The sequence below is a fragment of the Cricetulus griseus genome, chromosome 7 (assembly GCF_003668045.3).
Source record: "Cricetulus griseus strain 17A/GY chromosome 7, alternate assembly CriGri-PICRH-1.0, whole genome shotgun sequence".
Classification (NCBI taxonomy): Eukaryota; Metazoa; Chordata; class Mammalia; order Rodentia; family Cricetidae; genus Cricetulus; species Cricetulus griseus.
The window spans coordinates 81,969,594-81,994,765 of record NC_048600.1 but is presented as its reverse complement, the minus strand read 5'-3'; the positions used below and the strand labels follow the sequence as shown (position 1 = coordinate 81,994,765).

Below are 25,172 nucleotides of genomic sequence, written 5' to 3'. Positions count from 1 at the left end.
ACTGGTAGCAAAGTCAAAGGCATGTGATTGGGATTCTTTGACATGTGTGTCAGATTTTGAAAAACTATTGGGTCCATTCTGAGTGATACCACCGGTAAAATGAGTAATTTTACTCCCACTTTTCAGATACAACCCCCCCCCCCCCCCCGCGCCACACACACATACACCTATCTTTGACTAGCTGACTCTGCCAAAATTAAGTGATGCTCAGCTTAACAAGGATCAGGGGGAGCGGCTCCTACAGTTGGCTGTTCTCCCTTCTGGATATAATTGTATCACAGGCAGTTTCCACTTTGCAAAGCATTTACAAATATGTTCTTTTAGTATTTATAGCCCTAGAGCCCCCCCTTTTTCCCCAAGAAAAGATTGGCCAGGCTAATAAGATGGCCCAACATGCAAAGGCACTTGCTTTGCAATCATGAGTTCAACCCCTGAAATCCATAATAGAAGAAGAAAACTGATTCTCAAATATTGTCTTCTGACCTCCAATGTATACCATGGCGCCTACTTGTTCACACTTGCATGTACACAACACACACACACACACACACACACACACACAGAGAGAGAGAGAAGAGAGAGAGAGAGAGAGAGAGAGAGAGAGAGAGAGAGAGAGAGAGAGAGAGAGAGAGAGAGAGAGAGTGTGTCTTAGTTGCCTGGCAGAACTTGAGGGTAAGACCCTATTGTTGAAGAAACCATTCATTTCAGTTACGGGGCTTGGAAAAATAGGTCGGGTACAGTCCTCCCTGGTGGCTAGCTTTCATAGCAGGTTGCCAAGGGAGAAAAGTTATCAACAGTCCTAATCAGCTGTAAAGCTTGAAAATCACAACTATGGGACTAATAAGGTGTCTCCAACAGTATATTAGTGGCACTAATATTTTGGGGGTAACCAACAGCTGTGTGATTGTAGTTAAAATTTTCTTAGTTGGAGGGAACTCATGTTTAGTACTGTAAACCTAGCCAAGAACCCATAACTGGAGAGGTCATAACCCTGGAGGAAAATCTAGTACTACTACCATTATGCTAAATTGATACTATTTCAGCCTGCTTCCTTATACCCATAGATAAAACAGCTATCACCCCTTATCATAGAATCTTCTTCTTCTTCTTCTTCTTCTTCTTCTTCTTCTTCTTCTTCTTCTTCTTCTTCTTCTTCTTCCTCTTCCTCTTCCTCCTTCCTCCTCCTCCTCCTTCTCCTTCTCTTTATAGCAGATGGGGGCTTTTACAAAGATCCACAAGATCAAAGTGCAGAAAAACAGAGAATATAGATTGTGTACCCCCAAATGGGACATCTATGGCATAATCCCTATACCCATGGCTCAGGGAACACTGCAGAAGAGGGAAACATTGCACCCATGAACACTCAGCAATGTAGTTGCCTGTGCAAGACCACATCAATCAACATTCCTGCATGGATGGGGGAAAGGTTCACATGTCTCTACTAAAGCCAGTCACAGCAGCTGAGAGGAGAGTCTGTTTTCTTCAGAAAAAGCCCACTGAGGTTGTCCAAGCCCAAGGATTCAGCCTACATCCAAGTACATACAGACAGCACTAACTGGACTTAGTAGGTTTCACAGACATTATAAACCTAATTATTACAAAGGAAGAGGACATGAATTTGAAGGGTGAGTGTGGGGAAGGAGGGGTAGATATGATGAAAATGCATTGTATGAACTCCAAAAAAAAAAAAAAAAGGTAAAACTTTGCCAAAGACCTGCTATTTATTCTCCTTATAGCAAAAAGGCAATTTCATAGGGAGAGAGGAATACTTAAATTTAAGTCCAAGATGATTATTAAGCTGATGGAGTCATCATAAGCTACAAGAAAAAAAAAAAAGAAAGAAAGATACAGGTTAAAAACTAGTGTATGAGAAGAGCCATGGGAGATAGTTTGAATGAGGTTTATCGTAAGATGAGTAGAACAAGAAACACAGGAGGTAGGAGACAGGGAAGGAGAAAAACAATTACGTCCCTGGCTCTTAGATAGAAGTCAAAGTAGTGAGAAGGATTAAAAGGCATTTTTAATTAATCAAGATATACAGAACATGCCAAGAAGCCAATGCTACTGAGGCCAGAAGAGGGTAATGTCAGATGTAACAGGATAAAAAGTCACTGCAGACCAAACACCCCAAGACATGAAACTCCACTCCAGGTTTCCTAACAAAATGGCCAATGGAGAGCATCAATAATAATTCTTACTTCACTCGTGTTTGCTTTGGAGACAACTTTTAGTTGTTTTAAACCCTCTTTGTTCCTATTTCTATCTGTTTAAACAAATACATACAGATATAATTAAGATCCTATTTGCCACATTAAAAACATAGGTATAGGGCTGGAAAGATGGCTCAGCAGTTAAGAGCACTAGCTGCTCTTCCAGAAGACGCTGGTTCAATTCCCAGCACTCACATGGCAGCTCAACTGCCTGTAACTCTAGTTCCAGGGGATCTGGACTCTGTAGGCTCTGTATGCACATGGTACACAGACATACATGCAGGCAAAACACACACAGACATAAGATAAAAATAAATATTAATTTAGAAAAACCCAAGCCTCAAAACACATGTATTAGCAGCAATGTGTCCACTGTACTATTTGAAATGTCCAAGAACTTAAAAAATGCTGTGATTCCAGCTGCACTGTAATTTCATGAAGTGAGGAATAGCAAGTTACTTATTCATTGCTCAATAAGCACTTTGCTGTGATAAATCTATGTGATATGAAATTTACCAACCCATTATCTGCAAGGGCACAGTTGGGTGACATTAAGTACATACTGCTGGGCCACCATCACCACTGTGTCTACTCACTGTCTAAAATGGCCCTTTTTGTTTTCTTTGTATCACACACACACACACACACACACACACACACACACACACACACACACTCACTCAACAAAACGGTAAGAAATATTAAACACCATTTTTGCAATAAATACTATTTGTTATTTTACACAAAACCCAAAAGTCACTTTGAAAGGAATCACTGCTTTAAGGGCTAAAAGAAACATGCGCTACTTGGAGTCAAAGACTATTTGGGGGCCATTCAGCAACCAGGTGCTCTCTCAAGTACAAATAACTCACATGTCCCAGTGAGGCCTCAGAACCAGGAATGGGAGGCATGGTGCCTGCTGTGGGGGAGGCTTTTGTCACAGACCCAGATGACACTCACGTCTGACATTAGGATCAATTTGCTGCTGATCTGGAGAAATTGGCCTCAGTGTTCAGGCTCACAGGCAGAGAAAACCAATAGTGGTTTTAAATGAACCACAAATCAGTTATTCTAAGGAATTTAACATGGTTCACTGACTGAAAATTGTCATTTTTGCCCGACTCTTAAAGAGAAATCAAAGGTAAGCAAAAACACCCCCCCCCCCAACAAAAAGACAAAACAAAATAAACAAACAAAACCCCTGATTCACTGCCAGGGTCCTACTGGAGCCAATTAATGGGTCTCCAGAGCTCATCGAAATCTTCATTAAAATGCAACAACATCTGGAGTCAAGTTATTTAAAAGCTAATACCAGGGCTTACAAAACTGCGTTTCAAAGGAGCTTAATAAAAGGCAAAATATTGATTTCACCCTTCCTCCCTCCTTCTAGAGTGCTGGATGGAGATGGTGTCTAGGGCTCTCTCTGCAAGAGCCAGGTAAGTGTCCTACCACTGAGCCCCATCTCCTGTCCCTATTTATTTTCTAGCTTGCACAAATTTCCTGACCCTTCCCAAACACTCCTATTTCTTGTAAACACATGCAGTCTCAAGTGGGCATCTATTTCAGCATGGCCTCAGGTAAGCCACAGGTCCTTGTCACTGGGCTGTGAGCACTACTAGCAACAGAGCTGCTTCCTCCTGGGCACAGCACAGTGGACAGAACAGTGAGTGTGGCAGGCAGAGATACTTAGTAGAGTTGCAAACTGGTCATGTATTCATTATTATAATCTCTAAAATATAGACGCCTCTGTGCCTTCTTTGTTTCTATTTAACTTCACTTAACAGTGTTTATTATTCTTCCTAAGCAATGGTGGGGACTGCAGCTAACATTAAAGTACACTAGTACTTCATTCTGAGCACAGACCAGTAACTGACTGGGACTCGGTGCCTCATAAGCAGAGTGGCAAGCATTGCGCAGCCAGGAGAGCAATCCCATGCTGGCATTTCCTGGTAAGTAATACAGAAAGATGGTGATAACTTGTGGATATCCATGCCCCAGTAACCCAACAAGCTACACACAACTCATTTAACTCATTTTAGAGTTATACATTTTAAAGGAGAAGAGGCATGAGAATTTGGGGAACTTCTTCCAGGTCACATTCAAATATGTAACTAACAACTGTTGTCTGAGGGCCATCCTGCCAACTGGAGAGACAAAGCAAAGGAACTGCTATGAACACAGAGACCAGGGGCAACAGCCCCAACTCCAGCTCTTTAGTTCCCTGTCCTAACACAAGCGAAATCCGCTAAAATTTCTCTTCATCTTCCATTCAAATGTTTTCTAGTCTTTCTTATTATGCATGCCTGTGAATCTTTCTGACAAAGACAACAGAGCACTGGCCTCCCAGTATGAAAGATGGACCAAAGTGAGCCCTAGCCACAGGGCTGGAGGGAGAGAAGGAGGGGACTGTTTGACTTTTATCATGGGGAAATATGGAAACGAAAACCACTCAATTGGAGGGAACAATGACCACTTAGTCTAAGCTGCTAATTTTACATATGAAAAGAGAAAGTGGTCCCAGGCCCCAGCCCTTCCAGCTTCCTCCAGTTTAGGTGATTCCAGCCACTACTAGAATCCAATTCTTCATTTCAATTTACAAATATAAAAGGAAGCCAATATATGGACAGGGAGTAGTAGAGTATGAGGCACTCCTAGAAAGTTAGGCTGGGGTAGCAATAAAGCACTAAGGGTTGGGGTGCTCTGAGTGTGAAGGCACATGCAGGTCCTGCACTACTGACAGCTGTCAACCTACCCAGGAGGAGCTGCTTCCTCAGGGAGAGCAGATGAATTACCTGGTGAACAAAGATCACCGTGGAACGTGCACAGATACATATATCAGCAACATCACCATCGAGGCCTGTACAGTGCGATTGGTATTCAGTAAGAACAGAAATTGCTCTAAGAAAGCAAGCCTTATCATTCCACACCACACCAGGCAAAGACAATAATCTAGAAATTATTGTATTTGTGGTCAAGTCTGACCCCTCGATGATAGCAAAAGTCAGTGCCCCCTCCAGCAGACCCTGAGACGCATGGAGGCTTCTTGGGGGTGAGGGTGGGGGGGGGTGGAGGTGGGGGTGGGGGGGTCATGGCGACAGCTCAGAGGCTGTCAGCCCCTATCAATCACCTCCTATTAAGTAAAGGTTTTCCAATTCTGCGCTTCTCTCAAGGGCTTAGTTTCGTCTGGATTCAGTTGCAGCATCGGCATTTGAACTTGGTGCTCCTATTCTTGCTCCCTAAATAAATACTGTGAGCAAAGAAACAGGCTTCTCCAGAGTCAGGCAGACAACAGCGATGTGGTCACAAATAAAGGATGTCCTGACTACAAATAATTAATGTGCATTACACAAACTCTAGAGTACCATGGACTCGGGGCAGAGTATGTAAGGGCCAAGAACAGGGGACTTCTGAGCAGGTCATTTAGCTCCTGGGATGACTACCAAGCAATACTTATGAACACAGTGATGTGTCATGCCATTCTCTTGGATTGAACAAGCAGGCTTCCTATTCTATTCGTTCAATACATAATTTTACTACTTGCTATTGTTTCCATGATGAAGTCTTTTTTCCCCCTAGACTATTCTAGAAAGGTGTGGGACATTTTAAATTGAGTGAAAAAGGAATATGTGTGTGTGTGTGTGTGTGTGTGTGTGTGTGTGTGTGTGTGTGTGTGTGTGTGTGTGTGTATCTCCTTAAGGAGTGGAATCTGTCTTATGGCTGGGTAGATGCTATATTAATACATTAAAGCCCAAGGCAAAGGCTACCAGAAACATCAAAATTATACAAAATTTTCTGTACTAAATAAGAGACTTCATTGACTTGTTTATTTCACTTAAATGTGACAGAGCACCAGAGGTAAAACACAGAAAAGACAAAGTGATGTCGAGGGATCTGAGCTGGACTGAGCAGGCCTGGGAGCCACCTACACAGATGTGAGTGGGATCTCAAAGTGGTATGTGTTTTATTAGGCCTACAAGGTTCCTTTTAAAGAGTCAATTTCATGTCATGACTAAAATTTTGGGAGGCTTCATCTAAGGACCCAGACTTCAGGTTTCTCTTAAAAACAACAGCCTGTAGTGGTGGTGCACACCTTTTGAGCTCAGCACTTGGGAGGCAGAGGCAGGCAGATCTCTGTGAATTCAAGGCCAGGCTGGTCTACAGAGCGAGTCCCAGGACACCCAGGGCTATACAGAGAAACCCTGTCTCAAAAACCAAAACAAACAAACAAACAAATTCCCAGATGATCCAGCAGCCTCTGGTTTACTGCCCCTTGGAAACAGTCCTGCTGTTGGCGCTCCAGGCTGCCACTGGCTATAATCTCAGCCGCCTTCTTCAGCTGTTTGTTTCCTGAAGGCAAGTGAAGAACTGAAAGAAGTTTGGAGCCTGGAAAATAGGAAGATGGGCATAGTGGAGTGTGCCCACCTTCTAAGTATTCAGTAGGCTCAAGTGGGAGGTTGGGAGTCCGAGACCATGCTCAGCTACAACAGTTCATCCCAACCAACCAAGACCGCATAAGACCCTACTTAAAAATAGAGAAGAGAAGATGGAAGAGGAAATGGACTTTCAGGGAAAGGTTTAAGTCCATGGATCAGGGACAGTGAAAAGCTACTGTGGGCATCATCAAAGACTGGCCTGGAGCCGAAGACACACAGTCCTGTGCACTCGGGCAAATCTGGGTCTGAAGGCAGGTTTCCCACTACCATTTGAGAAAGGAGATGCAGTGGTGTGAGGACAAAGAATCAAGAAAAATGAGGAGGGGACTGAGGTGAGGATGGGGTGGGGAATAAGCAAGAACAAAACCCTGAGTACAGAAGAACGAGCTGTGCCTGTAATGCCTCACTATTGTGCAGCAGAACATTTTTAAGAGACGTTGACACGTGTCAAGAACTGAAGCACAGGGGTACTTTCCGCAGGAGGGTTTTCCTCCACTTTTTAAATAAAAGAAGAGGTACAGGGTTATGGTGTGTGTGTGTGTGTGTGTGTGTGTGTGTGTGTGTGTGTGTGTGTGTGTGTGTGTGTATGTGTGTAAGCCTCCTCAGGCCTTGACCACGCCCACTTCTCTGAGTCCTGACTCACCCTCCACACCTAGCCTCCAGCTGCTGGATAAACAGCCTCCTCTCCCCCGCCCAGGGTTGGGGCTGTAAGGGATCCAATCTACATAGCCAGCATGCTATGTGGCAGCTTTCTAACTCATTCTCCAGACCTCTGCTCCAGGGGCGGCCTCTGGGAAACCCCTGGGCCTCAGGCAGACACGGGCCTGTTCTGTGGCATTCCCCTGTCATCAGTGACTTACTTCCTCAGGTGTCCCTCTTGCACACTCTAAGCCCTATCTTTTAATTCCGGCTTCTGGCCTGGTGCCTGGCACACAGGTGGCGCTCAGCAACTGTGCTGGGATAACATAGGAGAAGCAATGAGCCAGAGGACAAGAGGCTTTGGAGGCAGACATTCCATTCCCTGTGGTGGGCTGGGCACTGCCCCACATTTGTAAAGAAAGCAGAGGCATTTCACTAGCTTATCTCAACAAACTATGATAAGAAGGAGAAAAAGCAAAGATGCATTAGTCAAGAGATATTTCTGATAAACAGTTAAGATAAATATGAGAAACCACACAGTCATTCCTTGCTCTAAATTAACTGTTCATGTTTGTGGTATGGGTTGTAAACAACGCATGGGGGAAAAAAAGCAGCTCCGAGGTGTGCTATGAATAAGCTGTACAGCAGAGAATTCACTTTCTTATTTTTGAATCAACTAATTTTAATATACATAGATGTTCTGCTTGCATGCATAAAGAGCACCACATTTATGCAGTGCTACAGAGGTCAGAAGGGGGTGTCCAATTCATCAAAAGTGATGGGAACTGGAGCCACAGATAGTTGTGAACTGCCACATGGGTGCAGGGAAGGGAACCTGGGTCCTCTAGAAGAGCAGCCGGTGATGATTCTTAACTGCTGAATCCTCTAATTTTTTATAAGGTTCAAAGAGTAAATATAAGTAAGGCCAAACATTACGAACAACATAATATAATCACTAGAGATGGCACCAATGAATTTCAGGGCTAGTAATGATTTTAGTCACAAAATTACAAATTTCTGTTAAAAAAAGAAAAACCCACCAGGCAGTGGTGGCACACACCTTTAATCTTAGCACTTGGGAGGCAGAGGCAGAGACAGGCAGATCTTAGTGAGTTCAAGGCCAGCCTCGTCTACAAAGTCAGTTCCACGACAACCAAGACTACACAGAGAAACCCTATCTCAAAAAACCAACCAAGCAACTAACCAAAAAAACAAAAAACCCAACTCCTTTTCTAATTAAAAGAAGATGCTAACTTCATGATTTTACAACATCCCTATGTAATTTGCTCTTTTTTAAAGGCTTTTCTGTGCTGGTTTAAGAAAGATATAGATGCCTCCAAGTCTTACCTATGCCACCAACCAACTGAAGTCAACAGGAAACGTAGCTGATCCCAAGAACCAACTAGTAACAACCACTGTGGCTCCCAACTTATCCTCTTCACAACAGCTGAATAGCCAGGCATATTACTGTGGGCTGAACGTCCCATCCCTTATCCAAACTGCTTGGGACCAGGAGTGCTTCAGGTTTTTGATATTTTTTGTATTTAAAAATTTTGGATAAACATAATGAGATCTTCTGAGGACAGGAAGCAAGTCTAAATACAAAATTCACTAGTTCCATGCATGCTGCATGCACACAGCCTGAAGGTGGTTTTGCACAAGTGTTTGAGGGCAACCACCTTAGCACAGCAACTTATCATCTGAGGCCAGGTGTGAGGTTTTTCCACTGTGGCATGTCAGCTCTCTGAATGTTTTGGAGTTTGAGGTACTGTGAAATTTCATAGTCTGAAGTTTTAGTTAGGGATGCCCACCTGTCATCTTCTTCCTTTTTTTTTTTTTTTCCAGAGAAGAAAAGAGATATACAGAGTAAGTAAGTCTCCTAGTCACCCAGGCTGCAAGTGGTGGCTACCCATGCTGGACTACTTGACCCTGCTGCAGCTCCAGGCAGATGCAGGGGTTCCAGGTGGAGACGGGCCTCTACAAGGTCAGCAGGACTGATTTTTCAACAGCATCACAGGAACACTAAAATCACAATGGACGTGCTTAGACAACATTACGTAATAGTCAATATGCTGAGAAGCAAGTCTCCAGTCATTGAGAATTCCTAGTCTGGGCTTTCACAATTGGCTCTCTCCTCAGTCTCAGACAAGGTTCTATTTTGAATTCTAATGAGGATCAGCCACACTGAATATTTAAACTGCAATTACAAAGATCCCACTTTTATGTAAATGCCCCTAATACAAGAAACAGATCTGAAAATATATGGAGGAGCCAGGGAAACCTATCAGTCTAATTTGCCTTTACAATCTAGGAAAAAACAGCATTATTTCCTACTTGATGTTATCACGAGGGCAAGGCTGGGAAAAGAAAAGGGAGGAAAAAAACACACACACAAAGATCTCAGGAAAAATTTTCAAGCACAGGCTCTGGAGTGAAAGGTCCACAAAGAAATGCTTGAATCCTTTGTTAGCAACTGAACAAACAAATTCATCACCAGGCCCTTCTCCTGTGTGGCCCCTTGTGATTTGGTCTGTATTTATAACTAGAATTTCGCCCCTGCTCAAGCATCTATGACTGATATGTCAGGCTGGCATGGGAGATACGTACACACCAGGGAAACAAAAAGCCATTTCATGCTTTATAGCCTACTTTGGCTCTCCTTTGAGCAAAAAAGATGATAGGCCGGCTGCTCTCCACACCTCGCTCGGGTCTTCTTAGTTACACAGTCTGAGAGGGCCATGTGAACCGCAATCAAGTGACACTTGAGGGAGCTGATTAGATTAATTCCCAAGCCCTACACACCTTGCCTGCGTGCATGCGCCCATATTTACACAGGAAACTCAGCCTTGCATCTGGGAAGAGTGAGCGATTCATTCTTTGCTGTTTCTGGGGCTTCTGGACTGTCCCTTTGTTCCTCAAAAGCCATCATTACCGAGGCTGAAAATTAATTTCCACGGCATTTGATACGAGTACTTATGAAAACAGAATATAGTTGGGTTTTGTTTGTTTCACTTGGTTTGTCTTCTGGTTGATTCTCTTTTGCTGGTACCAAAAATGTATACTTACTTTTAGTTTTATTTATTTTTAATTTATATAAGTTCTGCTTGGTACCCTTTCAAATAACTTATGTTACTTTTTATAGTTTCCTGTTCTCTTTAGATCCTTTCAAGCCTTTTAATTTAAAAAGCAAAAGTGAGGGGCTAGAGAGAAGGCTCAGTGGTTAAGAGGGCTTGCTGTTCTTGAAGAGGACCAGGGTTTGGTTTCTAGCACCCATATGATGACTTACAACTATCTGCAACTCTGGTCCCAGAGGATCTGATGCCTTCTTCTGACCTTCATGGCACCAGACATGCATATGGTATACATACATACATTCAGGCAAAACTCATACACATAAAATAACATATTTTTAAAAAATGCAAAATTGGGGGGCCAGTGTGATGCCTCAGTGGGTAAAGGAACCCACTACCAAGCCTACCAAATGGACCTGAGTTCCATTCCCAGGACCCATGTGGTAGAGGGAGTGAGTCTACTCCCATGTGGTAGAGGGAGTGAGTCTACTCCCACAAGTTGTCCTCAGATCTTCACACATGCATCCACCCACCCACCACACACACACACACACACACACACGCACGCACACGCACACAATGTAAAAAAAAAAAAAATTAAATAAACCATGCCTGATCATCCTAATGGTACAGACAGGTAGGTCTATTGCAGATTGATTTCATGGTCCATTGCTAGTTCCTGCTCATCTGTGGTTTTCATGTATGTTACCTCATCCCCTGGGATAAATAAGCTCCTCCCAGGTGGCTTCTGAGTTCCTTTCTCACTGCTGTGACTAAACCAGACAAGAAGTAACTCAAGGAAAGAAAGGTTTATTTGGTGCATGCTTCAGGAGATAATGTCCACGACAGTGGGGAAGGCATGGTGACAGGAATAGCTCCTGGCCAGCAGCAGATGAGTAGGCAGAGAGAGATAAACACTGGTATTCTTCATTCTTGGGGTTTAAATTGGGGGAAAAGGTGATCGAGCACCTGTGTGCACTCAGAGATCAGCTTTTTCTGCTCCCCCATCCCCCCTGTTCTGTCCAGGTGTGAGCAAGCAGCCTCATGCTCCTGCCACCAAATACAAGCTACTCCCACCATGACCCCCCCCTTCCACACACACACACAGTCCCATGGACTGTTCCCACTGCCACGAGCGAAAATATACCCTTCCACCCCTAAATTGCTTCTTGTCAGGTGTGAGATTGCAGTGGTGAGGAAAGTAACCCAAACACAAAGTGCTGGGAAGTAAGGCTGGGGCTGTGACATGCCTGACCAAGTGGTTCGTTCCTAGGCCTGCAGACTGGTTTGTGACAAGAATGTGGAAGAGTTTGAAGCTGCCAGCTAAAGAAGCTCTGGGATGCTGCAAGCAAAGCACAATGAGCTGCTCTGGTAGAAGTCTGGGTGGGTAGAAGGCTGACAGAAATATGGACAGAGAAGGTAGGGCTCATGAGGCTGCAGGGGGCCCTATTGAGACTTGCCCTACAGGTAATTTCTGTCAGATTCTGGTAATGAATCTGGCTTCAGTTGCCTGTTTCCTAGAATTTGAGTGAGGATGAATTTTTTTTTAAAAAAGGAATAAATTGTATAGCAGAGTTATTGACATCCAGAAAGTGGCATGGCTATTCCTCACTGTTTGTAGTCAAATTTACAGTGAGCAGAACAATGTGGAACTATACAACTTGGCAAGGAAACAGGTCTGGGCCAGTTTAAAGTTCAAATAAGGTGGTATAGGTAAAGCAATCTCTTTAACTATTAGAAAGACCTAGTTGGTTTAGGGATGTAGCTCAATTGGCAGAACACTGGCCTAGCACACACAAAGCCCCGAGTTTAATACCCAGCAACACATGGCATTGAGGCATGGTGGTATACACCCGTAGTCCCAGCACTTGAGAGATGGAGACAGGAGGTCCAACCAGGGCCACATGACACTCTATTTCAAACAACTCATAATTTACTGTACTGGAACAAGAGGAAAAATACCCTGAGGGTAACACCTTACCCACCAAGGCACCAGCAAAGGAAACTAGAAAGCATTTGAAAAAGAGAAAGGCTGAAATCAAAGTTCACTAAAGGGACTCCCTGCTCAAAATAATCAAACCAAACTGCCTAGAGAAGTACTTTCTCAAACTCAGCCGCAAAAAAACATAGAGACTACCCAGCAGTGGCCCAAGAGGCATCATGCCACATCTCAAGCTGGCAGCGGTACTTGGCAATGGCATCCATGAGGTGCTGAGGGGGTATGTGAAATGCAAAGGCCATGAGGTCATGACGGCTTACACCAAATTTCCAGAGAAGGGAGCAACAGGCGAGAGGTCAGGCAGATGCAGACTCCCAAGCCGCAGAGGAAGTGGAGCCTTGTGGGACCTGCTGTGCATTAGGACCTGTGACCTGCTGGCCCATTCACTCTCACTCACTTGCTGCACACCAGCCTGGTAGCTTCACCTGCAGTGTGACTTCCTTCTGCTTCCTGACACAGCAAAGTGTTCCCTCTGCTTACCACTCTCTTCTAGGGGTGGGGCGGGTGGTTCTAGACAGGATTTCTCTGTGTTAACAGCCCTAGTTGTCCTAGAACTCACTTTGTAGATCAGACTGGCCTCGAACTCACAGAGATCTGCCTACCTCTGCCTTCCTGCCGTTCAAGTGCTGGGATTAAAAGCGTGCACCACCACCTGGGCTGGAGAGATGGCTCAGTGGTTAAGAGCACTGTTCTTCCAGAGGTCCTGAGTTCAATTCCCAGCAACCATATGGTGGCTCACAACCATCCGTTATGAGATCTGGTGCCCTCTGCTGGTATGCAGGCAGAAGACTATATACATAATAAATGAATAAAATCTTTTTAAAAAGATTTAAAATCATTTAAAAAAAAAAAAAAAACCCTTGCACGACCATGAGAGACTGCCTTACCACTCTTATGAAACTTCCGGCCACAAGGACTTTGTCCTTCATACCTAGAACCTGAAACGCTGAAGATAAAACATGTGGGCTCCTTCCCACCTCCCACCTCTTATGGTTTGATTCTTGCATAAATCTAAATTTGCTAAGCCTCAGTTTCTTTGTAAAAGAGGCAGACAACCTTGTCAGAATTATCTGTACAGGGATAGGGATGTTGCTCTATTTTTCACATGAAAAAATCCAAATGTCAGGTCAAGCCAGTGTCCAGGTCACTAGACTGTCACTATGCTTCTTTCATTAGCTTCATGGATCTGCTTCACCTTTATGAGATGAGGCACCGAATAAAAATGAGGTGATAACTAACACTGGGCCTCCTTGTCACCTTGGATCAAGGTGCTGCAGGAGTGAGATAAATGCAGGGCTCAGGGGAAACTGAATGAGTACTCTTGAACCCTACCCTAGACCTCCTCAAGTGGGAGCCTCTGACTGGAGGCCTGGAAATCAGCATTCAAAGTCCTCTATCGGACTCTTATATCAACACCCGAATCCCTAGTTTTCAAGCATCAAGAGCCAAAGTGACTCAGTAAAGATGGCATTGCCGGACCCTGGATTTTTTTTATCTTGGTCATACTGAGAGACAGAAGCCGTTCTTAGCTGTTCTACAGTGAGTTCACTAATTAAGCTTATGGTTTAAGGAAGGCAGGACACAAAAGGAAACAAAACTGCCTTGAAAACACAGTAGACTCACCACCAAACTGCATACTGTTAGGTAACATCCCAAACCATTCATTTTTATAAAACAGGTAAGATTCCCAACTAAGAGTTTAAAAGAACAACTGTTAATACCCTTCGAATCTTAGCAATATATATTGTCTAAACAAGACTTAAGCATCTTTTAGCAATTTTGATGCTTCATCAGCTGGGGCTGCTGCATTAGAAGGGCAGTCACCTCTTCATGGTAAGTAGAAGCAGCATGGAGCACGAAAAGAAGAGCAGGACCCAGGCAGCTGGGGTGACCGCCATCTCTTACCACAAGAAGTTGACTTTCTGTCCACCAGGGTCACCCGCCTAGCTTCAGTGCGAAGCTTCTCATCGGTGTTCTCCACAAGGTTGGCAAGGTCGTCAATGATCTCTGCAATGGAAGCAAGGACCTTTGGTGAATTCTGCCCAGTTCACAGCTCCCCAGTCCACAGCTCCCCAGCTCATATCTCTCCAGTTCACAGGTGGGGTTCAGGAGATCAGCATAGGGAAGATAAGGGTTTTATAGCTCAGGAGCGGGGGTTTCCAGTGGGGGATTTGGCAGGCAAATAGGCAGGGTTACAGAAGCAGAACATAAACATAACAAGTTGATCATAACAACCTGAAACAAAGACATAGTTGCAAGGTTGTCATAACAAGGTAGTCATGACACAGTGCTCATAAAAAGGTAGTCACTACAAAGTGATCTTAGTAAGGTAGTCACCACATTTTGAAACAAAGGCACAGTTGTTGTTTCCTGGAGCAGGCAGTACAGAACACTTGTAGGCTGAGCGTTGGTGGTGCACGCCTTTAATCCCAGCACTCGGGAGGCAGAGGCAGGCGGATCTCTGTGAGTTTGAGGCCAGCCTGATCAACAGAGCGAGACAACCTTCAAAGCAATACAGAGAAACCCTGTCTTGGAAAATCCAACCAACCAACCAACCAAACAGAACCATTAAACTGTTAAAGTTACAGGTGGGGTGTAGCTCAATCCTTGAGAAACAGATTTTAATTATAAACAGGAAAGAATCTAGTTTGTTTTTATTATAAGATGATCTTCAACCCCACAATAGAGGCAGGCTTGTTTTTATTACAAGTCACAGTAAGCTGGAAGAGTTAAATATATAGAAACATAGCTTTTTAAAATCATTAAAACCTCAATGTTTTATGTCATTTTTGTGAGCATTTAGTAATTCTTACCACTTAGTAATTACTGCCTCTTTAAAGATCCTTTCTATAAAGTTCTTTTTTATGCTAATCTTTAAAAGGTGAAATTAAGCACATTTAAATGTACTTTAAATGACATTTACAATAGCATATATATTATAATCTTAATTACATGAAATTATTTCCATCTATCCTTTGATATCTGCATGCCTATAGGGATACATGCAATGGTGGAAAATGAATGCTAATGATAACGGCTGCTAGATGGTTGGATCTTTTGTGACTGTGTTCTTCCTCATGGTTTCCTGTATTGCTCACACTAAGGTTGAACATAGATTATTTCTGCAATTGAGTGTTTTCTCCTGCTTCTCTCTTTTTAAGGCTAAGTTAGAGAAGAACTGTTTGATATGAGTCACCATTTTTCTTAAAGCATGAAGAAATACAAAGGAAAAGGTCGAAGTCTCCAGAATTCTGAGTAGTTCAGGTTACTGTGGAAGGTCATATTGTAATGAGGCAGAAAAAAAGCAATCCATGCAATAAAAACAGCATCAGAAAGGCACAGACTCCTGCACAGCATAGGGCTCTCCTTTTCTACAGCCTATAGCAAGCTATTCTAATTGTGAGTCTCTCAATTCCAGAATGAACATGACAAACTTCTATTTATCCCTGCATCTCTCATCCCTGGAAGAGCACTGAGCACACACTGGGATAAAGTAGATGAAAGTCATAAAGGTAACAGATGAATGGAGCCTAAGATGAAAGCATTCAATAATTAATTAAGACATTTGCTGTTTCTTTAAAAAAGTAAGTGGATTTAAGCCAAGTTTGTCAGTTATCTATATGTAACAACTGCCTAAGAAAAATCATCTTCTGTTATTTAACATTTCATTCATAATGCTCACCTGTGTTCAGTGACAACCCTCTTGGGGTTTCTTTCCATTAGTCATGAGCTTCACCTAGACAAATGGTTCTCAACCTGTGAGTTGTGACCCCTTTGGGGGTCAAATAACCCTTCCACAGGGGTCACATATCAGATATCCCAAATGTCAGATATTTATATTATAATTCATAACAGTAGAAAAATTATGGTTATGAAGTAGCAACAAAGTAATTTTAGGGTTGGGGGAACTGTATTAAAGAGTTGCAGTGTTAGGAAGGTTGAGAACCACTGCCTGGAGTATGTTCCTCTTTCATATATGGGTCAGAGTTTTATATTCTGACTCTGTATACTGCCATGGTGATTTTATATACCTTTAACTTGAGCAACATTAAACTAAAAGCCTGATATGTGAGCTGGGCAGGGCAGCCCACACCTGTAGTCCTAGTAATCTGAGAGGGTAAGGCAGGAGGAGTGCTGCAAGTTTGGGGTTAGCCTGAGCTAAAGAGAGAGCCCAGGAAAACAAACAATCCTGACCTACATGATTTTCTTGGAGTTTCTAAAACTAAATTCTCCATCTTTCCCGAAACTTGACATCCTTCCAGTAGTCTCTGACTCCATGTCTGAGTTTGTTGTCTGTTGCTGGGATAAACACCATGACAAAGGCAACCTGGGAAGGAGAAGGTTTATTTCACCGTATATTTCAGTCCATCATCTAGGGATGGCAATTCAGCAGTTTGCAGCAGAAACCATGGAGGAATGGTGCTTACTGGCTTGCTTTGGCTACCTACCTTTTTTTATACAGTCCAGGCCCACTAGCCTAAGTAATTGCACCACCCACAGTAGGCTGGGCTCTCCTACATCAATTAGCAATCAAGAAAATGTGCCCAGTCATGCCTGTGGGACAATCTCATATAGACAATTCCTCAATTGCTGTTCCCTTTTTCCCAGGTGACTCTAGCTTGTGTTAAGTTGACAGCTAAAGCTAAAACTATGACCCTCCGCTATGGGCACCATCACTGGCTCAAGTCTGAACTCCCGGTCACTTGATTCACTACTTTCCCTCACATCTGACATTTCATTTGTTAGTTGCCCTTGCTGATTTTACCCCCATTTGGCATGTTTCAATACTATCACTTATCTTACACTTTGTTATTGATATCTTACAAAACCTTGTCAGTGTTTCTAAAATAATGCCCTAATTTGTTTACCTGTCCCTAGTCCTAAATGCACACAATGTACATAGTAAACTGAAGCATACATTTTTTATCTTCTCTTTCGATTAATTTCTATTTAAATAGCCCTATGTGGTAGCTTGAATGTAATTGGCCCCATAAACTCATACATAATGAGTGGTACTATTAGGAGGTGTGGCTTTGTTGGAGTAGATATGACCATGTTGGAGGAAGTGTGTCACTGTGGGGGTGGGCTTTGAGGACTTATATATGCCCACACCATATCCAGTACCTCAGTCCATTTCCTGTTGCATTCTGAGCAAGATATAGCCAGTACCATGTTTGCCTGCATGCCACCATGCTCTCCACCATGGAGATAATGGACTAATCCTCTGAAACTGTAAGCTGCCATCTCAATTAAATATAAGAGTTGCTGTGGTCCTGGTGTCTCTTCACAGCAATAGAAACCCTAAGACATCATATATAACTAATGGCTAATGGCTATTAAACAGAGCTCTACAGTGATAGATGAATGGAAGGAAGGGAGGGAGGGAGGGAGGGAGGGAGGAAGGAAGGAAGGAAGGAAGGAAGGAAGGAAGGAAGGAAGGAAGGAAAGAAACTAAAACACACTCTACCAAGAAATATAGCTCAAGAGAAAAAAATACACAAAAGAAAGTAAATGAAATACTAAAGACTCATGATTCATCTAAAGAGCAGAAAGGAGATGCAGAAAAGCAAAGGGCAGACTGGACAAAAAGAATCCATCTAGATGGCATATGTAAACCTAACTATAGCAACAGTCATAAATGTTGGGAGGCAGCGGCAGGCAGGTCTCTGTGAGCTCAAGGCCAGCCTGGTGTACACAGCAAGTTCCATGACAGTCAAGTCAAAAGAGAGAGACACCCACCCAATCAATCAATAGGAAAGAAAGAAGAAAATATCTCAATGTTTGAAAATTAAGAAAGCCATCTTTGAATTATATATAGAACCAAGATTAATCTACAAGACAAAGAAAATATATTGAACTAAGTAAGACAACTGATGGAGATTAGACGTTTTGTTTTTCTTTGGTTTTTTTTTTGAGACAGGGCTTCACTATGTAGCTGGAACTCCCTATGTAGACCAGGCTGGCCTTGAACTCACAGAAAGATCTGCCTGCCTCTGCCTTCCCAGTGCTGGGATTAAAAGACTGTGCCATTATGCCCAGCTTAAATTGAATGTTGATGTGCCTTTAACATCCTATTTTACTATATTTATTTATTATGGGGGTGGCACACACAGCATACTCTGTCCTCTGACTCAGGTCAGAGGACAACTGGCTTGAGTTGCTGTGTTCCTTCCACTTGTGGGCTATGGGGATTGAACTCAGATTCTCAAGCTTGGCAGCAGGTGCTTTTACCTGCTGACCACCTTGCCGGCTCTAAAATTCTTTATTATTATTATTTGTTGTTGTTTGGTTTTTCAAGAAAGGGTTTCTCTGCATAGCCCTGACTATCCTAGAACTCTATTTGTGGACCAGGCTGCCCTCTAACTCCCAAGTGCTGGGATCAAAGGCATGAGTCACCATTGTCTGGCAATTCTTATTTTGAAATTTAGTTCCCAATGTGCTATCATTTTGGAAGTGGAGCATTTGGGAGGTGACAAAGTCATGAAAGTATCCTTATGAATGTCACACTATGTATGGGATTCATATCCCATGAAAGAGGCACCAGAAGCTTTCTTGTCTGTTCTGTCAACATCATGCTAAAAAGACATCTGTGTATGAGCCAGAAAATGGACCTCTCCAGGCATGGAATCTGCCTTGACCTTGATTTCCCAATCCCAACTCACCCAGTATATAGTGCTTTGCTACAGCAAGCCTGGGCAGGGAAAGTCAACACAATGTAAAAGCTATAAAATGCAAGGAATGCAGTAACCAGAGAGAATCTCATTCCTCTTACTGCACACATATAACCAATGATCAGACCTCAGAAGACAGTCACATGATCACAAGAAGTGCAGAAATGGAGTCTGGGAAACATTCAGTGTCCAATCACCACACCGCTCCTCAGCAAAATTGGACTGTAGAAGAACTCTCTTGGCCTGGTGAAGGACATCAGTGAGTGGCTTTTAAAAGCAGAAGCAAGACCAGGAGATCTGCTTTTATTACATTTCTTTGCTATTTTACTAGAAGCCCTGTACTGTGTAAAAAGGAAAAAAAGGGAAGGCTAAAAAAAAAAAATCTGAAAGAGAGATAAAAAGCAGATAACATGATTTTGTGCCTAGAATCTATTTAGAACCGGTAAGAATCAATAAGCAAATTTACAACTTCGATTTTTAAAATTACATTTATTTATGAGTGTGTATGTTTGTGTGTGCATGAATATGCATACATGCACATGCAGACAGTCAATTCTCAACACAGGCATTGACAGCAAAGCCAATCAGAAAGGAAAAGCAGTCTTTTCAACACTACTGGAACATCTGGATATGTGTATGCATAAATAGAAAGACTTTCCTCCACCATCCACAAAAAAATATTTGAGATGACTCATAGACCTAACTGTAAAACCTGGTTCTAGATGGAAAGTGTTAACAGTTAACTATAGTTCATCAAATTAGCCACATACCTATGCTCTTAAAGGAAGACAATTTGAGTGACATGTTCAGGCACAAGTTTCTTGGACAAGAATTTAAAAATTATACAATTAAAAAAAAGAAAAACATCATCAAATTTAAAGTTGCTCCTCACCCAAAGATATTATTTCAAAAATGGAAAAACAAGTCACAGGCTGGAAAGAATGGTGTTGTAGAGCATATACCTGACAAAGTATTTGTATCTAGAATAAAGATCTACTGTACTACACAGAACAATAAAAAAAAAAAAAGATGATCCTAACATGTTCTTAAATAACCAAATACCTGGACAGATGTTTGCAAAAGAAAATACACAAAAAGCACATAAAATGGAGCCCACATTAGTCATTAGGGAAATGCAAATCCAAACTACAGTGAGAGATGCTTCCCCACACACCCACCAGAATGCTAAAATTAAAGGCTGACAATGCTAATTGCTGGGGAGATAGGGCACAAAGGACCCGATGGAAGAGTTTATCTACTCCAGTCAAGTCAGACATCTGTGTTCCTACACAGAGTCTTCATGCCTAGGTATTTTACCAAGCAGAATATTTTTTCCCTCAAAAAGAAGTGTTCAAAAATTTGAACAATTTGAACACAATATCCATCAAATTGAAGTGTGTCTGTAAAATAGAATACCTCACAGCAATAAAGGGGTTTCTCTGCTAGGCTGAGCATGCAGCTCGGTGGGGAACACAAGGCCCTGTTCTGATCTTCAGCACTACATAGACAGACAGACGGTATTATTCATCAGTGCAACAACCATTGGCAGCTCAGAAGTTTTACTGGCTAAAAAAAAAAAATCAACATGCTTTATGATTCTGTAGACATAAACAATACATATAGAGCCTGGGTGCCAGGGCACATGTCTTTATTCTTAGCACTTGGGACATTGGGAGGGAAAAAAAAAAAAAAAGGATCAGGGCTTCAAGCTCATCCTCAGTTACAAGCTAGTTCATTGCCAGCCTGGACAACTTGAAATTCTGGCCAAAGAAAGGAAGGAAAGAGTGAGTCAGTCAGATGGTGGTGGCACACGCCTTTAATCCTGGTATTTGGGAGGCAGAGACAGGAGGATCTCTGAGTTCGAGGGAGGCCAGTTTGGTCTACAGAGTGAGTTCCAGGACAGCCAGGGCTGCTACACAGAGAAACCATGTCTCAAAAAAGAGGGGGTTGGGGGAAGAAAGGATAGGAAAGGGAAAGAAAGAAGAATAAACCTGACAGTATACTAATCAGAAACTGGTAACATCTGGGCTGGGGGGGGGGAGGGTGACTAAAAAAAAAAAAAAAAGGGACACGAGGGAACTTATTGATAACAGGTTTTGTGTAGTCACATATATTCATATAGTTCTCAAAAATGCACAAACCCGAACAATAATGATTCATGTATCTATTGAGAAAGTTATACCCAAACTGAAAGCATGAATCAAAAAAAAAAAATTGAGTTTACAATAAATAATACTGAACTGGAAAGATGGCTCAGTAGTGTAGTGTGGTATCTTGCTAGTACAAATAAAGCCTGTCTGATGATCAGAGAATGGAGCTTGGCACTAGCTAACCACAGAGGTCTGCAGATCTGTACAGACAGGCAGGAAGTGAGATGGCTGGGCACAGACAGGAAGTGAGATGGGCTAGGCAGAGAGACGCTAAGGAGGTAAAGGTGGCTTTGGCTTTCTTCTCTCTGATCTCTCAGCATTTTCCTCTATATGTGACTCCAGGTTTTTATTATTAGGCCAATTAAGAACTCCATTTATAGTTTAGAGCACTGGATACTCTTCCAGAGGACCTAGGTTTGATTCCCAGCACCCACATAGTGACTCCCACTCCAGGGGATCTGATGCTCTCATTGGCCTTCATGGGCATCAGGAACATATGTGGTACACAGACATACATGAAGGCAAAATATGCATACACATAAAATAAAAGTAAATTAAAAATAATGTGCCATCACTAAAATTTTCCAATGAACAATGGGGAAGGAAGGAGAGAAAGGGGGGAAGGGAGGAAAAGACAGAAAGAAGGAGGAACAAGCAGTTTACACTGACAACATTTTAGGCCTGCAAGAAGTGGGGTAGTGATCCTGTAGTTCTGCCCCCTTTTTGTCATGTTTCGGGGTGGGGGATGGTCAATCTTCCACTGACCGTTTCATTGGTGGGTAACATGACAACTCAGAAGAAAATGGGTTACTGAGTTTTTACATATAGCAGCACTTAAAGGTGAGTAGGTTGGGATCCAAACTTCACACTGTCAAGACATTCCAGTGAAAGTCGTGATTTGCATGGGTAATTGACACTTTGCTCTCATAAAGCTGACACAATCAGATTTCATCATGGATTACAAATATTACATATTTATAATATAAAATGGGTTTGATATCCTGTAGAGAGGCAAGGGAAATATCCACGTCTAGCAATAATTACACCAGCTACCCTGTGCAAACTGAATTTCCAGACAGGTTTCATTTCAAATTTGTGAATATGACTTAAAGGTAAACCAACAAATATGTAGCAGGTTAGCTCAGTAAAAACTGTGTTTTACACCAAAGGAGTTAATGTTTTAATGGCAAATAGGTACACATTTTAGTTGATAAACTTCTGGTGAGTTTTGTTTTGTGTATGTGTGGTATGTATGCTCATGTGGGTGTGTGCACATGTGCACATGGGTACATATTTATGTGTGGATGTGAGCAGGAGGCCGCCAAAAGTTGATACTAGTATATTTCTCAATCAATTTATCAGTGTGTGTGTGTGTGTGTGTGTATGCATGCCCGCACGAGTGGGTGTTGGTGATATGAGGAGACACAACCATAAGTCATGGAATATGTATGGAGATCAGAGGGCAATTTTGTGTCTACCTTTTTAATTTTAATTTTTCAAATTTATTTTACATATATAAGTCCTTTGCCTGTATGTATGCCTCATGCCCAAGGACGTCAGAAGTGGGTACTGGATCCTCTGAGACAAGAGTTAGGGATAGTTGTGAGTCACCATGTGGATTCTGGGAACCAAACCAAGGTCCTCTGTAAGAATATTAAGTGCTAACTGCTGAGCCATCTCTCCAGCCCTCTTTACCTTCTTTATTGAGGTGTCGCTCACTGAATCTGGGGTTCACTCTTGCAGCTAGGTTAGCTGACATGAGTTCCTGGGATCCACCTATCTCTGTCCCCAGCACTGGAATTACAGACATATACCTCCATACTCGGCTTTTATGTAAGTGCTGGGAACCTGAATTCAGGTACTCATTTTATGCTCAATGCACTTTACCAACTGAAGATGACTATTGTGTTTTAAACACGTGTGTGTAGAGGGCATACAAACATGACACTGAAGACATTTGGTCAGTAGGCAACTTCTAAGAGCCAACCTTCTCCTCCCATCACGTGGAACCCAGGGATCAAACACAGGTTGTCAGGAATGGCATCAAGTGCTCAAAATTTATTTAACAATTTCATTTTTAGTGCAAAAAAGTAATTTAATAGCAATTTAAGACTACTTGACCAAACTGAAACAGTTCTGAAACTGGACAATGAGCAGAGGGTAAGAGAATTTCGGGAATGCTAGAAAAAGCCTAAGTTGCTGTAAATGAAACATTGAAGGTTTCAGAGAAGAAACTAGAAAATTCTGCATCTCCTTAGAGACTGTGTGTGTAATCATGACCAGATAGCTGGTAGAAATATGGTCAAGGACATTTGGAACTCCCCCAAAACCAGGAACAAGCATAGAAACTGGGGAAGCAAAGATCACAGTGATATGTTTGTGGTCTAGCTGTCAGAGAATCCCGGGGAACTTGGAAGTGTTCAATGAGGCTATCTGATAGAAGAAATGCCCAAGCATTAAGTATTCAGGCTGCAGTGTAGCTACTTCCAACCATGTACAGTGAGATAGGGTAGCAAAGAGAACTTAGAGAAGAATTTATCATTAAAGGCAGAGCAGGGAGGAGAAAGCATGTGTGGGAGAGAACACCAGTAGTCCTTTGTCAAAGAGATCACAGGATTACAAGGGAGCCTGGTGCTAGGTATCAACACAATGGAACATCATTCATAGATCTTTGAGGCCACCTTCCTACCACAAGCCCAGAGCACTAAAAGGGCAAAAGAGTATTGGGGCCAGGATCAGAGTATCCCACTGTGGGCTCACTGTCCAGGCCCCCTTGCATTCTGACACAGTGCTCACCAACCACCCTAGCCATAGAAGTGCATCCAATGCAACTGGCCCTGTTGCTATGGAAGTACAAGCAGTAAGCCTTGGCTCATCCCCATAGTGTTAAGACTACAAAGCCTGCACAATGAAAAAGCTGTGGGTACATAGCTGCCTCCACCTAGACTCCAAATGGTATCGAAGACTATTTGAGGGCCAAGTAGAGATTTGGCACAGGTGCAGAGTCAGTGGAGAAAGCATCCTGTTGGGGGGAAATGCTGAGTGGAGGCATGGGAACAGAACTACCCTTTAGACCCAAGAACTATAGATCTACCAGAGATGGGCCCCTGCCTGGGAGAACTGTCAATATAAGACTCCAAACTGTGCTTCTGCCTGGACTGAGCCCAACAAAACAATGGGGATGGAAGCTCCTCAAGGTCAGGGAGGCCCAACCTCCACCACTGTGCCCAATATGAGGGACATGGAGTCAAAGCAGACTGTTTCCAGCTTTACTGTCATCTTCCCAGTTTGTGTTTGCTTGAGACCAATTAATATCCCCCCACCCCTCCTGCTACTTCTTTTGAAATGGGGAGGTCTGTCCCCTCTTGTCCCATCACTGCACTTAGAGAAACAGCTTGTTTAAAGCCACCGACTCACAGCTAGAGAAGATTTGCCTTACAATGAACTGAGTCTCATCCAACTCAAAGACACTGGTGTCTTGAATTAGTGCTGGAACAAGACTCCGGGGGAACTGACAATATATTTTGCTTGTGAGAAGAACATGAAATTTGGGACAAAAGCTATGGCTTGAATGCATCCCCCAAATCCAAGCATGGGAACTTAATCCTCAAATTTATAAACTGATGATATTTGGAGGTGGGGTGCTGAGACATAATTTGGGTTAGATGAGACCATCAGAATGGGGTCTCTATGATGACATTAATGACTTTGAAAGAAAAAGAAGAGAAAAGCCTGGGACATGGTGTTATAGACGTGTAGACCTACCACTCTGGAGACAGAGTCAGGAGGAGAAGGAATTTAAGGCCATCTTTGGCTATACAGTAAGTTTGAGATCAGAGTCGGGTACATGAGACCCTGACTCCAAAACAAAGAGCAAGGAAGAGGGACCCAAGTTTTCACTCGCCTGTCTTGCCATATGACGCTCTCTACTATGTACGACACAGGAAGAAAGCTTTGCCAGGTGTGGTTCCTTAGTCATGGACATCTCAGTCTCTAAAA

General features: G+C 42.8%; 1 protein-coding gene across 1 annotated transcript in view; it reads right to left on the bottom strand.

Annotated features, from left to right (window-relative positions):
• The window catches only part of Stx8 (syntaxin 8), a 243,616-nt gene that overhangs the window by 80,877 nt on the left and 137,567 nt on the right, over window positions 1-25,172 (bottom strand). Inside the window, exon 7 of the mRNA XM_027427108.2 lies at window positions 14,258-14,359. Within this exon, the coding sequence (XP_027282909.1) occupies window positions 14,258-14,359 (102 nt within the window). The remainder of the gene's footprint in view (window positions 1-14,257; window positions 14,360-25,172) is intronic.